The 16,762-nt window shown below is 43.3% G+C and overlaps 1 protein-coding gene across 3 annotated transcripts in view; it reads left to right on the plus strand.

Annotated features, from left to right (window-relative positions):
• The window catches only part of TRAF3IP1 (TRAF3 interacting protein 1), a 153,601-nt gene that overhangs the window by 79,390 nt on the left and 57,449 nt on the right, over positions 1 to 16,762 (plus strand). For all 3 annotated transcript variants that reach the window (XM_081338874.1, XM_081338875.1, XM_081338876.1), the window contains exon 10: positions 2,648 to 2,731. In XM_081338874.1, the coding sequence (XP_081195000.1) occupies positions 2,648 to 2,731 (84 nt within the window). The remainder of the gene's footprint in view (positions 1 to 2,647; positions 2,732 to 16,762) is intronic.

Raw genomic sequence — 16,762 nt, forward strand, 5'->3', positions numbered from 1 at the left:
TTTGTTTGTTTATTTATTTATTTATTTAGCCAACTGTCTGACCAGTGAACTCAATATTAAGGAATTTTCAAGGCTTCTGAGTGCCATAAAAGATAAACTTTATTGAATACACATCTTGGAACTGAAGAAGCACAACCTGCTCTGGGTTTCCCATGCAGAAAAGAGCTTATTTAAACAATAGCTTCCCTTGCCCCCACCCACTGAATGTTCTCATTGTCCTATCATAGAACTTCGGCTTGTTATGGGAATGGTCCACTTCTCCATTGAGCACCTGTGTTAGTGACCTTGGCATTCCAGCAGGTTCTCATGGTTCCTAGACAGCTTCTTAGACTCCCGTTTCCTCCCTGCACTTTCTACCCCTGCCCCCTCTTTTATGACAAGTTGATTAGCAATAGAAGTTAGTAGGTCTCACAGCGATTCAGTCTTGACATGCCAGCCCCCTCAAAGAAGGGTAAACATGGGAAGAATTAAGCACAAGTATACATAAATTATCCCCTAGGATGCTGAGTGTGTTTAGCATGAAATCTTATTAATCTATCTGCCTTAATGTTATGAACTGCTACTTATTCAGCATCAGCTAATGGATAACCATTCCACTGTATTAAGTACTGTAAGGTTCCCCTAAAAACCCTTGTATCCATTATTCTCTTAATTTCATAATGTTCCTTGCCCTCTACTAAAAGTGGAGGGGGGGTTCTTGCCAGCTGACCTCAGGCTTAATTTCTTGAATGATTTTAACAGGCTGCAATGGCAACTACAGCGCAACCATTACTGGGTTAATGATTCTCACAATTGTGAAAGGTCCTATATACTCAGGACTCAGTTTCTTACAAGGTTGCATCAACCTGAGATACTTGGTAGTACTTGATTCCCAATCCTAAATGTTTTCTGGGGAGCTCTCTTTCGATCTGTTTGCCTGTTGTGTGATTCTCTGGCCTTATCCAAGGTAGTTTTTAGGGTTTCCATCCATACAGCCAAAGATAATGAGGAGGGAGATTCCCTCGGCAGTTCTGGCATCAGTACTTTGAACGGGGTGAATCCAATGCTACTATGTACCGAGTTATTATATGCCACTTCTGCAAAGTAGAAGTTCCACCTAATTGGTCTGCTGATAATTCACATAGCAATGTAAATATTGCTCTATTATTGAGTTGGTCCTTTCAGCCACCTCACTAGTACTCAGATGAAACCCAGAACTAAGCCCCTGTGAGGAGCCTATTAGCTTTATAAACTTCCGCCATGAACTGCACCCCCCCCCCCAGTCAAAGATGATGTGCTTTGCAGCCAATAAACATGCTCTACAAACAATTTGGCCAAATTTCAGGTTGATGGGATTTTTGGGCACGCCACAAAATGTGCTTGTTTAGAAAACAGGTCGATCACAGTCCAAATCACTGTATTCCCAGAACTCTCAGGCAGTTCCACAATGAAATCCATAGCAATTTCTTCCCACAGTCTGCTGGGGTTAGTCATACTGGGTGCAATATTCCAGAAGGTTTTCCTAGAAATCTTTTCATGGATGGGCATACTGGGGATCCGGAAATGTAGCTCTCTATATCCTTGTTCATCTTGGGCCACCAGAACTGCCTCCTGGCTAGATGGAGGGTTTTCACGAACCCGAAACAGTCCACGGGTTTCACATCATGGCATCATTGCAGGATCTGATCTCTTAGGTTAGGCGGAACATACAACTTTCAGGTCAGATCCTCTCTCATGGTCAAATCCTCTATATGCATTCATCCTCCCCTAGGATTTCCTTCAATTTTTAGGTGATTTTGCTATCGGCTGGTTGAGGGGGAGGTGACAATCTTGGCTTTGTGAAGCTTTGTGCTGCCTGGAGGGGATGATCGAGTTAACTATCTCTTCCCTCCCACTTTTAAGAACAACCATACTGAAATTTGGCCATTTTTTTTATTTTTTTAATCCCATTTATATCCCCCCCCTTCTCTGAAGACTCAGGGCGGCTTACAATCTAAGCACAAATCAATGTGCTTAGCCTTAGCCTTCATTCTATGTATATGCCTGATTATTAGGGCTTTCCCACCCCCCCAAGCGGCATTATTACAAAGTCAGCTTATTGCCCCCAACAATCTGGGTCCTCATTTTACCTACCTCGGAAGGATGGAAGGCTGAGTCAACCTTGAGCCTGGTGGGATGCGAACCTGCACTAATTGCAGGCAGCTGGTGTTACTTAAGGAGGCATTAGCCCACTGCTCCACCAAGGCTGTTTTTGACATTGCACTCTCAGGAATCCAGGGAGCCACAGATTGGATGCCACTAGGCCTTGGCTGTTCCACCTCTACTGTAACTGTCAGAGCTTTGTTGTCCATAAACCAGGCCTATAAAGTGTGTTTAGCCTGTTTAGTTCAAGAGCAACAAGTGAAAACACCTGTATTGCTAGAATTCATTTTTAGAATTTAGGATTGTAATTAAAATATGTGAATCAGAATATGGATATATTACAATTGAAAGATATATACATTATACATTAATTCATGCTAGCTTAAGTCTCAAAGATGCATTTATATATGAAATTAAAGTTATATGCTGAGGATGTTTGAAAATGTTAAAATTAATTTGTAATAGTATAGTAATAACAGTAATAGTAATTGTTTACTATTAAAACAATTTCTCCCCTACTTAACAGAAAACCACCACGACCCAGTAGTGCACGACCAGCTCCACCCCGTATAAAACGACAACAAAGTACAGAGATTTTAATTCCAGAAAGGTAGGGACAAATTATGAATAAAGAAAAATTCTTAATACTGCTGATATACTTACTATTCTATGAGAGCCAGTTTGGTGTAGTGATTAAGGCATCAGGCCAAAAATGGGACATTTTGAATTCTAGTCCCTCCTTAGAGCACAAATCAGCTGGGTGATCTTTGGCCAGTCATTTGCTCTCAGCCCTAGGAAGGAGACAATGGCAAACCACTTCTGAAAAACCTTACTAAGAAAACTGCAGGAACTTGCCAGGCAGTCTCTCAGAATTGTACATGATTGAATGGAAGGGAAAAAACTATTCTATAATATATCCAATTAGAAAACACAGTGCAGTTTGCATTATCAAACATGATCACTAGCCAATAAGCTAATAAAAAGACTGTCCATTTCACCATTTTTCCAGATTGTTTGAAAATTTTAATACATGCTATTTGCAGGCAAGATCAACAAAATATGTGTTATAGTTTGCCTTTCTATTTCTTTGATTATTTGCTACAATTATATTATCCAAATAAGGGTTAATAATAATTATTTATAATAATTATTCAATGGTTCAAACCTATTCTTAACTTCTATGGCATGCATAAATGAGATGTTGTTCACATTGAATTTGGGGGGATAGTACCTTATTTCACTTAGCACAGTTTGAGCTTCAGTTTAGCCACTAATAGCTGAGGGTCTGGGCTACAATCAGTGCCAGGAAGTATATTGACTTAACAGATGCAACTGAATCTTTCCAGCATTGTTAGCATAAAATGAAGTCTATTTGATTTTTATGTTGCTCATTTGGTGCCGCCCATGTGTATAAACATTACTTGTATTGAATAAAGAATATGTTTATTATGCTGAGATGATTTACCTGTCAAAATTACACTAGGCAGTTGCCAGCTTCATTCCATTCACCTGGCCCAAACTTGCATACTATTTTTGGAACTTTTCCTTGGCTTACTTTTGCATTGAAATCGCCCATATTACTGTATACAAAAGATCTTTTTTTTGGTATATGCTTGAGAGCACATTGAAACTGATGGTAAAACAGTTCAGTTTCATTGTCATTTGAATCTATAGTTGGACCGTAGATTTGTAGTATGGTGATATTGAGTGGCTTGCCTCAAATTTGGATAGATATTATGCGATCACTATATGCTCTGTGATTCTCAACACATTTAACCCGTGATTACAAGAAAATAACTCATTTTCGTATGATGATATTGTTTCCCAAAAAATAAACCATAAAGTCATCTGATTTGAATTGACCACTGCCTGTCCAGTGAAATCACTGATGCCAAGGATGTCTATGTTCACTCCAAACATTTCTCTTTTTACAATTTTGAGTTTTCCAAAGGACATGCCTCTAACATATACCATGCCTCTGATATAATTTTGTACAGTAAAGGCAACCTTTTTCGTCATGGGCATCATCAATAGGTGTCATCTGCAAATTTGATGAGTTTCCCTTATATTCCCTCATCTAAATCATTTATGAAGATATTAAGGAGTACTGGGCCTAAGACAGAATCTTGGAGTAGCCACTGCTTACTTCCCTCCATGTAGATGTAGTTCCATTAAGAACTACTTGTTGAAGGCAGTTTGTCAGCCAGTTACAAATCCATCTGGTGGTGATGCTGTTTATCTTCTAGCTCAGAAATCCCCAACCTTTCTGGCAGCAGGGACCGGTTTCATGGAAGACAATTTTTCCATGGGAACCTCATCAGCTTTTTCCAGGTCCTCTGGTAGTTCCCCAGTGCTCCAGGGTCTTTGAAAGATATGGTTCAATGGTTCCAAGTTCAAATCTGCTATCTCCTTCAGAACTCTTGGATGTAATCTGCCAGACCCTGGTGATTTGAACTCATCTAGAGTGGACAGATGTTCTCTTACCATTTTCTTGCCTATTTTAATTTGAATTCCTAGTCTGTTTTGGTAGGTTGGGCTATTTTTTCTTTTGGGGTGAAGACAAGATGCAAAGAAAGAATAAAGTAGCTGTGCAATCTCTATACTGCCTGTCACTTCCTTGCCATATTCTCCCATTAGTTGGGATTGTTTCTTTGACTTTTTTCTTGTTTTTTATATGTTGAAAGAAACCTTTTTTTTATCATATTTGACATTTATTGCAAATCTTAGTTCATTCTGAGCCTTAGCTTTCTGACTTCATTGTTGCAGATTTGGGCTATATGCTGGTATTTTGCCTTAGTTATGTGTCCCTCTTTCCATTTTTATATACTTGTCCTTTTTGTATTTTAGTTTGTTGTTGTTAGCTGTGAAGCCGTGTCCGACCCATTGCGACCCCATGGAGAACGTTCCTCCAGGCCTTCCTGTCCTCTACCATCTTCTGGAGTCCATTTAAGCTCACGCCTACTGCTTCAGTGACTCCATCCAGCCACCTCATTCTCTGCCGTCCCCTTCTTCTATTGCCCTCAATCTTTCCCAGCATTAGGCTCTTCTCCAGTGAGTCCTTCCTTCTCATTAGGTGGCCAAAGTATTTGAGTTTCAACTTCAGGATCTGGCCTTCTAAAGAGAAGTCAGGGTTGATCTCTTCTAAGACTGACTGGTTTGATCGCCTTGCAGTCCAAGGGACTCACAGGAGTCTTCTCCAGCACCATAGTTCAAAGGCCTCAATTCTTTGGCATTTATCCTTTCTTATGCTCCAACTTTCACTGCCATACATTGCAACTGGGAAGACCATAGCCTTGACTATACGCACTTTTGTTGACAGGGTGATGTCTCTAAGATTGACATATTTCCGTTGGTCTGTCTCTAAAGGTTCATGTATTAGTTCATTTCTTCTGGTAGTTGTTTGTTCTTTATTCAGTTTGTATGTAATCTTCTTGATTAGTTTGGAATTTCTTATTTTGTAGATTGAGCCTCTAAATCCTTTATCATGATGTTAAGACCAGAGAAGAGAGGTGATGTCAGCCCCTCTGGATAAAACCAGACCAGGAAATCAATTCCACAGGAAAGCTAAGACTACTTTTACTGAGATTGGCTATAATACTATCTGAGGGATATCTGAGGGAACACCTGCTGCCGGCATCAAGTTCCCTTCGTCCAGTGCGCTCCCACAGGGAGGGTCTTCTCAGGGTGCCACCAGTAAGAGAATGCCGGCGGGTAACACCCAGGGATAGGGCCTTCTCAGTGGGGGCGCCTGCCCTCTGGAACCAGCTGCCAGTGGAGCTGAGGTCTTCCCCCGACCTCCGTTCATACTGCCGGGGCCTGAAGACCTGGCTCTTCGAGCTCTCTGGCCCAGGCTGAGGATTAATCTTATTTTAACTGGGGTTTTATTTATGCAGGGACATATATAATTTTTTTAAAATTTGTTTTTAACTTTTGTATTTTGGTTTTTAATTACCCTGTAAACTGCCCTGAGTCCTTCGGGAATATAAATGCAATAAAATAAATAAATAAATAAATAAACTTGTCCATTTTGGCGCAGGATAAAATTAACTCTGCAAGATTGGGAACCAATTAGAATCATTCTTCCCAAGTACCTGATGAATTCAGAAGATTTCCAAATACTTCCTGGAAACTTTTTCCAATTATTTGGCAGAAAATATCTCTTCTCTGATTGACCTCTTAAATACAGAGGTAGTTAGGGAACTAAATGAGCTTATCTAGCAAGATCTCATCCCAGTCATAGCCCTAGGTAGTCCTCAGTCTACTGAGAACCTAAGTTGAATGAAGCAACTGAAAAAAACACCTAAAGTAACAGAGGCAAAATATCAAAATTGGACCCAAATAAATACTGATAAGAGCTGATATTCAAAATTATACAATGGCACAAATGAATAAGAAAGGAAGGAGTATCATCCATAGCATCCAAAGGGAAGAGTTTGTAGTTTTGTTATACGTAGTGCTTACAGAGAAATATCTAAACTTTGGAGTGATTTTTTGACCATGAGAACTGTTAAGCAGTTGAACACCCTTCCTCCTAGATACTCCATTATTGGAGGGTTTCAAACAAAATTGACGATTCTCAATATTGACGATATTTGAAAGCTTGTTGGTTATATAAATAATATGAAGTTTTCATCTTACTGCAATTTGGTCGCTTGACTTCCTAAGGGTTAATAGAATACTGGAAAGGTTCTGAACAAAATTTTTTATTGTTGTCCTTAGCAACTCCATCTCCACATTTTCATTATCTATGTTATTACATAGTAGTTTCGTATGTCCACTTGTTATTGTATTTTGGTTTTCATTACTCACCTCCCATTTCTACTGCTTGCCTGTGGTTTGCAGACCTAGTCTCATTTTCCCCATGATTACCGTACCATATTGGAAAACATTGTTTGGAAGTAGTTGAGTTGCAGTTTCATATAAATATAAAATAAAGTTTAAAAAAAACATAGATGTGGGTGGGGGGTGGAGAGAACTATAAAGGGTAAAAACATTAAGTACATAGAATAAAAGGGTTGGAAGGAACCTTGGAGGTCTTCTAGTCAACCCCCCTGCCTATGGCAGGAGACCATATACCATTCCAGACAAATGATTGTCCAATCTGTTGAAAAAATTGGATCTCTCTTTAATGATCTTCCACTCTTGTCTTACCCTCAGGTGCTTTGGAGAATAGGTTGATCCCCTCTTCTCTGTGACAGCCCCTCTAATAGTGGAAGATCTTCTGTTTGTTAGACTAGACATACCTATTTCCATCAATTGTTTATCATAAGGTTTAGCTTCCAAACTCCTTATCTTTTTAATAATTTTATTTATTTCCTAAGTTAAAATACAAACAGATAAAAACAGACTAAACATGACAAAAAAGTGCATACAAAAACTGTGCATATATATTGTCGTCTCTAGTTGAATATGATAAATATATTTTCAGTGATAATACTACATAAAAATGTCAATTTAGTTTTTGTTCCTGGATACAAAGTGTGTTTTCTTAATCTCTTATGCATAAAATAAATAGAAAGTAGCTATTGTTCCGCAAAAACTTTGCTTCTGTGGTCAGGAAAATGATATTTTGAAATTTTATCTGTTTCCAAGAACATTCTCAATTCACATTTAGTGCTAAGTATACTTCCAGAACATTCTGGAACTGTGAAATCTATCCAGAAGTTTCTAGAATTAGCCAGAATTTTCTGGATTAAAAAAAAACTTTCTGGGACTACCTAGTAGTATCTATAGAAGTAAAAGTACTGGTGCCATAAACCAACATTTTAGTTTGTCTAATTGCTGAGTAAGAGAATAGTGAATAACAATATTTGATCTAGCAGCATCAAGAGATTGGTTCCACCCAGCAGATGCATTTTGCTACGTGTGTGGACAATTTTATCAAGACAAGAGCAAAAAAGTACTCTGTGAAAACATCTGTTAAGATGTGTAAGGCCTACAAAGCATACTTCGGCATGCCTACCAGGAATCAAGACAAGCCCTGGGCACCTCATTTCACATGCAAACACTGCAACAAAACTCTTGAAGGTAAGGTGAACAATTGCTGCTTACTAGATGGAAATTTAGTTATTTATTACAGTTAAAGAGTTGTAATTAAGAAAATTTTCACTATTTTCAATGTTCTAGGAAAATTGAAACTACAATATATATATATATAATACCCTATGATAATATCTTACATAATATTATGAAATATCATTTTTAAAATAGAATTTTTTTTAAATTATATAATTCTACTATGTTTACAGGCTGGCACAGGGAAAAAGAGAGAGCCATGAAGTTTGCTATTCCAAGAATTTTTTGGGAACCAACTGACCATTCAAGCAACTGCTACGTCTCGATGGTGGACCTTTCCAAACATCAAACTGGCAAGAACACACCTATCATGTATCCAGACATTCCTTTATCCATCGCCCCAGTACCAAAGTGCCCTGAGTCCCTTTCCTACCCCTCTAGAGAGGGATCAGCCATCTTAAGGAGAGAGAAGCAAGTCAAACACCAAGGGTATTGCGGATACAGATTACAATTTCATAGATGTGGCTAAGGAGAGAAAGCCATACTTCCCCAAACAGAAAGACTTTCAATGATCAGATCAGATATTTTGGTCTTACGAAGTCCCATTCTGAGCTTCTGACATCTAGGCTCAAGGAGTAGAACGTTGGATGAAAGTGTGCTAGTCACAAAACATAGAAAGCATCACCAACATTTTTTCACCTTCAATCGGCAAAATGAGCTATGCTTCTGCAACAATGTGACCATTCTCAAGCATGACAAGTTGGGGAAACTACAGATGGGTTGATCTTGCCTTTCTGCCCTAGAGACTAAGTCAATTAACCTTTGCCACACCTCTCTTCTTCCAGCTAGGAATCCCCAGTCACGACTTAGTCTTAGCCCAAGAGAGATGTGGTGAAGATTGGCTGTAGCAGAAAGGCAACACTATTGGATATTTCTCCAGGTTGTATTTTTCCTTCCCTTCCCTTTCTCTGCGCTGATCTCAGCGCTGCAATTTAAAATGTTGTGAGTCTGAGCGGTTTTTTACAGGCTTCGGCTAAAGCCTCAGGATATTTTTAGCTTCTAGGCAAGCCACACGTGTAGCGGTCACGATTTTGGGCGCCGCTTTTGTTGTTCTGGGGGGGCAGATCCTCCCTTCCAGTGAGAGCAATTTAGCTGCAAATAGGCTTAATTTGGCACATCCAGCTAGCAGTCTTCTTGCCCCAGCCATTGAATCTACTGCCACAGTCATTTAATTGTGTCTAGACGTGGTGGCTCAGTGGGTTAAGACACTGAGCTTGTCGATCAGAAGGTCGGCAGTTTGACGGATCGAATCCTGAGTGCCGTGTAACAGAGTGAGCGCCTGTTACTCGTCCCAGCTTCTGCCAACCTAGCAGTTCGAAAGCACGTAAAAATGCAAGTAGAAAAATAGGGACCACTGCGGTGGGAAGGTAACAGCATTCCGTGCGCCTTTGGCATTTAGTTGTGCCGGCCACATGACCACGGAGACGTCCTCAGACAAACGCTGGCTCTTTGGCTTTGAAACAAAGATGAGCAACAGCCCCTAGAGTTGGAAACGACTAGCACGCATGTGCGCAGGAACCTTTACCTTTTACTAGTGTCGGAGCAGGAGGTCATTTTACTGGTGGCTGCCATTTTGAAAACGCCATTTTGAAAACAGCACAATCAATCTCAGGCCATTCAGAAGGCCAGAATCATGAGACGTTTTCTTCAAGAGTGCTTATTCAATTTTAGGCTCTTTGGCAGCTCTTATTATAATCAGTAACAGCAACAACAGCCTCCAGCCTCACATCTGTTACGGAGGTTTTCAATCACTCCAGGCATTTCCAAAGGCTTCAGGGCATGGCTGGGTGCCTGCCTTAACTGCCGCCATTTTCTTCGCAGTTTTTTTCTGCTTCTAGTGTGCTGGCTACCCCATTAACTTGGTCTTGCTGCTACCAACAGGATCATACGTGTGCTGGCAATACCATTAAGTTGGTCTTTCCGCCACCAACAGGATCATATGTGTGCTGGCCGTACCATTAAATTGATCTTGCCGCCACCAACAGGATCATACGTGTGCTGGCCATACCATTAAGTTGGTCTTGCCGCCACTACTAGGATTGTGAGTGTGCTGGCTATCCCATTAAGTTGGTTGTGTTGCCACCTAGCCACAACTTGGCTCTTTGCTACTGAGATCACCTCTCTGTTGCAAACACATTGAGATTGCCACTACTGTGATGTCTCTGATTTTGCAATGGCAGATAAAACTACAGAAGTTCAGATCTCTCAAGGTGCCTCCAACAGTCCTTCCAGGCTCATCAAATACAGGTCAGCCAAGCAGCAGGCTGCTGGGAAACTCAGATCCAAAGCTATCTCTGGCAAAAGGTCTTCCAAAGCTGCTGAGAAAGAAGCAAGCAGGAGACACCAGACATTGGAAAAACAATTCTCCAAAGATGCAAAGCAAAAGAAAGATGCAAAGGTTGATCAGATTACTTCTGTTCCCATGGAGGAATCGGTTTTTGGCCCTCAACAAGCTCCTTCAACCTCTGCTGCCCCAAGTGCCTAGTCTCCAGAAGGAGAAACAGGTCAGTTCATTTTTCCCATGGCAGAACAGGTGGAGATGATTCCCCTGTCCAGTGAAGGGCTTGGCCTTCAGATCCCTACTCCTCCCAATACAACTAGACCTCGGCCAGAGGCCACATCCACTCCTGCAGCGGCAGGGCTTCGCCCTCCAGATGCTCAGGAGACAGAACTATCAGAACAAATGCAGTTTCTGATTTCCCAGGCTATTGCCCAAGGCGTAGCTTCGACCCTACACCAGAGAGCTCAACCTGAGTCGATAGCATCAGAGATTCCATCTAACAGCAATGTATCATATCTCTCCCAGGCAGAAGCAGCCGCATACCAAGGGTCAGTTTTTCCCTTCCATTCCTCCGGGAGGAGAATGTTCATAGGGGATGAGGAGCAGAAAGAGCAGGGGATGTCAGAAGATGAGGACTTATCCCCTGATCCCCCTCCTTTCATAGGCCTGTTTAATCTGGCCCTCTTTAAATCCTTACTTCACAAGGCCAGGAGTACTGCTGAACTTGGTCCTGAAAGTGTCCCTCAGGCTGAACCTTCTACCAGCCAGAGACCTACCAGTAAGGTCTTTTCAGACCAATGTTTACCCAGTAAGACAAGTCTGCCTCTTTTCCTCAATGTAGTCCAAAGACAATGGGGAATGCCAGGTACCTTTCCATCCAGTGCTCCAGCACTGTCAGAGGTGCTAGCAGTCCCCACGGTAGATGAGCCCTTAGCACCATGGGTTTCCTCCATCACTGTGTCTGGGGATATAGGTGGAGGTTCTGGAGTCAGAGGATAGGAAAGTGGAGCTTAATTTCCACAGGACCCATCAAGCCTCAGCATGGGCAGTAAAAGCAGGTACATCAACTTCCTTTTTCACCAGAATTTCACTCCTCTGGCTTCGCCAATTCCATGCTAGGGTCCCACCAGAAGAGGTACAGATGCGCCAAGATTTAAGCAAAATTAGTGGCTGCATCAGGATACATGGCTGACTCATCATTGCATGCGGCCAGATTTTCCTCCCGGGCATTAGCATCTAATGTTACCTCCAACAGACTTCTGTGGCTCAGACAGCAGCAAGCGGATGCTAGGTCCAAGTGGCGGTTGGCCTCAGCCCCTTACAAGGGAGGCCAGTTATTGGGAGAGGCACTAAACCCTTATCTGACTGAGAACAAGGATAAGCATAAGGTCATGTCCCATCTTCTCAGGAGAACAGACGGGAGCTACCCCATATGCCCGATAGCAGTCCTTTCGTTCAACCGACACAAGATTGGAATTCACTCAGTACTCCCACCCTTATCCTCCCAGACCAGAACGTCTTTCGACAGACTGCAATTTCAGGCCAAATGGCCCTTTCGAGACGCAGGAGGCCGTCCTTTCAGAAGGTCCAAGTGACAGCAAAGATGCCTCTCCTATAGGGGGCAGGTTGGCTTTCTTTGCACACAAATGGGAGAACACCACTACAGATTTATGGGTCCTCAACTCCATCATATTCAACCTGACTAGAGTTCAATCCCCCCCCCCCGCCGAGACATTTCGTCTCTTACCCATCATTCAAAAATCTGGTCAAAAGAAGTCTCATGAAAGAGGCCATTCGACATCTCCTGGTGATCCAGGTCATAGAACCGGTACTGGCAGGGCAGAAGGGATGGGGATGCTCTACCATTTGGCCTGTCATCGGTCCCTAGAGCATTCACAAAGGTCCTGGCGGCGCTGGCCGCGCATCTGAGGACCATTCCGGTGTCTCTTCCAGTGTTATCTGGACGACATCCTCATTCAATCCTCAGTCCAATTGGCTCAGTCAGAGCTGGCATTGCCCATCAAGACCCTCCAGGACCACAGGTTTTTAGTAAATTTTCAGAAAAGCCAGACAGTTCCCTCCACCCGCCTCCTTCACCTGGGCACGGCAATAGATACAAGGAAGTGTGAGGTTTACTTGTCTCAAGAACGTCGGGACAGTATCTGATCCCTAATCACCCAGATTCAAAGGGAGCAAGTAGTCACTCTAGCAATCCTTTCTCAACTGCAAGTAGTCACTCTAGCAAGTAGTCACTCTAGCAATCCTTTCTCAACTGCTAGGAAAGATGGTTTCCTGCATAGCGGTTGTTCATTGGGCTCGACTCCATTCCAGAACCCTCCAATGGTTCTTGCTCCCGTTCCAGAGACTAGGCATCAGTTCCTCCAACCACAGGATATTGGTCCCGTCACAGACCCAAAAATCCTTCCAGTGATGGGTCTTCCCAGCAATGACCAGGGGAACCTTATTCAAGGAGCCCAACCAACTTGTCCTAACATCGGATGCCAGTTTGTTCGGCTGGTGAGCGCACTTGCATTTCCAGATGACCCAGGGTCAGTGGTCCCAGTCAGATTTGAAGCACAACATAAACTGGAGCTCAGAGCTATACACCTGACTCTACGTCATTTTTGCCACACAGTGGCAAGGCAACACGTTCTAGTCCTCACAGACAATGTCGTGGCGAAAGCCCATATCAACAGGCAAGGGGGTACCCACTCTAGGTCCCTCATGGCTGAGGCTCAATTATTAGGAACCTGGGCAGAGACCAATCTCTCGTCCCTCAAGGCGGAGCACATCTTGGGGGCGACGAACCGGCAAGCGGATTTCTTGAGCAAGGCAACAATGGACCACTTTGAGTGGCGCCTGCACCCGGATCTCAGGGAGATATTGGAAAGGTTTGGTCATCCAGTGCTGGACTTGTTTGCTACCCTGGAGAATTCCCAGCTCCTGGGATTCTTCTCCTGGTTCCCATCTCCAGGGGCAGAAAGGATAGATGCCCTCCACATCCCATGGCCCAGAGAGCTCCTGTATGCATTCCCTCCTCTCCCTCTGATCCAGGCAGTTATCCGGGAGATACTGCAGGAATGGGCAAAGGTGATACTCATTGCTCCCCACTGGCCACGACAGCCATGGTATGCTGACCTCGTAGGCCTATCGATCTCTCCTCTGTGGAGGATACCCCAAGATTAAATCTCCCTCAGCCAGGGGGGTTCTACAACATCCAGAGCCTCAGTGGCTCCAGTTAACTGCCTGGCAGTTGAAAGGAGACTCCTAACAAAGGAGACCTATTCATCAGATGTGATTACCATGATTCAGGCTTCAAGATGGCCTGCAACTAATAGAATTTATGATTCCACATGGAAAAAATTCTGTAACTGGTATGAGAGACAACAATTAGATCCAGCTACAATTCCTGTTCCAGGAATTTTGGATTATTTACTGGAGGGGCTTAAGAAGGGCTTAGCACCCAACACAAATCACAGACAGGTTGCTGCCCTGTCCACGGTGCTAACATATGGCAACTCAGAACCCTTGGCTCAATACGCCATGGTATGTTTCTTTATCAGGGGAGCAATCAACTGCAAACCGCCCGTGGTTCACAGATATCCCTCTTGGGACCTGTCCAAGGTCTTACAGGCTTTCAATTCACCTACATTTGAGCCCATCAGAACCTCCACTCTATGGTTCTTGACAATCAAGGTCGCCTTCCTAGTAGCCATCACATCGGCTAGGCCAGGGGTCAGCAACCTGAAACAGTGAAAGAGCCACTCGGAACCGGTTCCCTCACAAAAGGAAAAACTGGGAGCCGCAAAAAAAATGTGTGCACATGCACATACATGCGTGCATGCGCAGAACAGGGTTTGACTGAAGAGTGGAGCCAAGGCAAGATATGCACCTACCCTGCATATTTGAATTGATTGGTTGAACTTTTTTAGTCCCGCATTTTTTTTTTTTGGACTGCACATGGCAGAGGACTGGGAGCCGCAGGAGGCAGCTGAAAGAGCCGCATGTGGCTCCGGAGCTGCGGGTTGCAGACCTGTGGGCTAGGCGCATCTTGAAATTGGCAGCACTCTTAATTAGAGATGCCTTATGTATTTTTCATAACGACAAGGTGGTCTTACGCTTAGACCCCTCCTTTGTCCCTAGAATCAACTCATTGTTTCACAGGGCGCAGGAAATTGTGCTGCCAGATTTTTGTCCTGAGCCGTTCCATGATTTGGAATGTAAATGGGACACCTTGGCTGTTCGTAGAGCCTTGCATCGCTATATTAAGCAAATTGTCTCTTTTCGTAAACCTGAAACTCTATTCATTTCATTCCAGCCCTCTTCAATGGGTCAGAAGGTAACTGCCTCTTCCATCAACAGATTGATTAGGGCTTGCATAGCAGTGGCGTACCAGACGCACTCCTTGCCAGTCCCAAGGCGAATTACCGCATACTCCACTCTCAGTGCTGCAACTTCAGCGGCATGGGTGACACAGGCATCAATAGAAGAGATATGCAAGGCGGCGATGTGGTCGTCCCCTTCCCCATTTGTGAGGCATTATAAGTTAGATAAGTTCGCCTCAACAGATACTTCATTTGGCAGTGACAGACAGTGAGGCTTTGGTATGTCCCATCTGTTGATTCTCCACTCGTCATACCCGAACGCCTTTTCTCAGAATGGCGATGGAGAATCCACTCCCCCCCGCTAGGGTCCATCTGGTCCTGTGTCAGGGGAAATTGAGCCACCACCTTGAATATTCATCAACTGCTGCACCTTTGTCCTGACTGGGGATTCCTAGCCGGAGGAAGAGAGGCGTGGCAAAGGTTAATTGACTTATCTAGGGCAGAAAGGCAAGATCAACCCATCTGTTGATTCTCCATCGTCATGCTCAGAAAAAGCGTTCACGTAAGACAACGCCCCATCTATTCGAGGCTATAGGAATTACCTGTGACCTGAGTGAATGACACCTATGCATAGCCCAGCAATGTCCAACCTTTCCAGCTTTGCGGAATGGTAGGGGTGGGGAGAGGATGGTTCCACACAAATGGTGGGCGAGTGTATGTGGAAACAACTCAATTTGCACAAACAATGGTCACGTGCCTACTGCTCACACAAATGGAGCTGCATGCACTCACCCGCACAATGCATGCACAAGTGGAGATGCATGCATGCATGCCCGCTGCTTCCACAGCCCAATTCTGAATGGACCATGGCCCAGTAGCGGGCTGCAACCCAGGGGATGGGGACTCCTGTCATAGACAGTTTATCCAGGAACCCCAAAGCTGTGCTGCTTCATAACAGGAACAAGTACCCGTCTCTCCCTATGGCTCATTCTGTGCACTTCAGAGAAGACTACACCAGTGTCAAGATGTTGCCGAGTGTCTTGAAGTATGACGACTATGGTTGGAATGTCAATGAAGACTTCAGAATGGTGTCATTCCTGATGGGCCTCTAAGGCAGTTTCATGAAGTTTCCTTGTTTTCTTTGGCTTTGGGACAGCAAGGATATTAAGTTGCACTATCACAGAAGGGATTGGCCTTAGCAGACAAAATTGTCTGTAGGGAAGAACAACGTAAAGTGGGAGCCACTAGTAGACCCTTGGAAAGTGCTGATGCCACCACTGCACAACAAGTTAGACCTCATCAAACAATTTGTCACAGCTCTAGACGAGTCAGCAGCTTTCAAGTATCTCCAAGATCTCTTTCACAGCTGTCAAAGATAAAGGTTAAAGCTGGTATCTTCATCGGATCACAGTAAAGAAGATCATAGAGTGTGATGAATTTGCCAAGAAGCTGAACAGGATGGAGAGAGTGGCCTGGAACAGTTCTGTTGCAGTGGTTCACTGCTTTCTGGGCAATCACAAAGCAGACTCTCTTAAAGAACTATGCCAAAATGAGATGAGGAATGTCCCTCAAAGTCCATATTGTTGATGCTCATCTTCACAAATTCAAGGACAACATGAGTGCTTACTCAGAGGAGTAAGATGAGCACTTTCACCAGGATATACTGGACTTTGAACACCATTTCCAAGGACAGTATAATGAAAACATGATGGGAACCTATAGTTTGGACTTCTTCAAGAAACTAATTTGCAATATAGCCACAAGTCTTTTCTTTTGAGTAATTTTGGTTATCTTTGTGTATTTGCCATTTCTCATTTCTTTTGAGTAATTTTGGTTATCTTTGTGTATTTGCCATGCAAGTATATATTCTTTCTCTAACTGCTTAAAAAGATAATAATTTGCCTGTTTTGTCTAAACATATGAAACTTTTGTAGGCTGGTCACAAAATCAAAGTTGTGAT

Source organism: Vipera berus (genome assembly GCF_964194415.1).
Source record: "Vipera berus genome assembly, chromosome: 1".
NCBI classification, from domain to species: Eukaryota; Metazoa; Chordata; class Lepidosauria; order Squamata; family Viperidae; genus Vipera; species Vipera berus.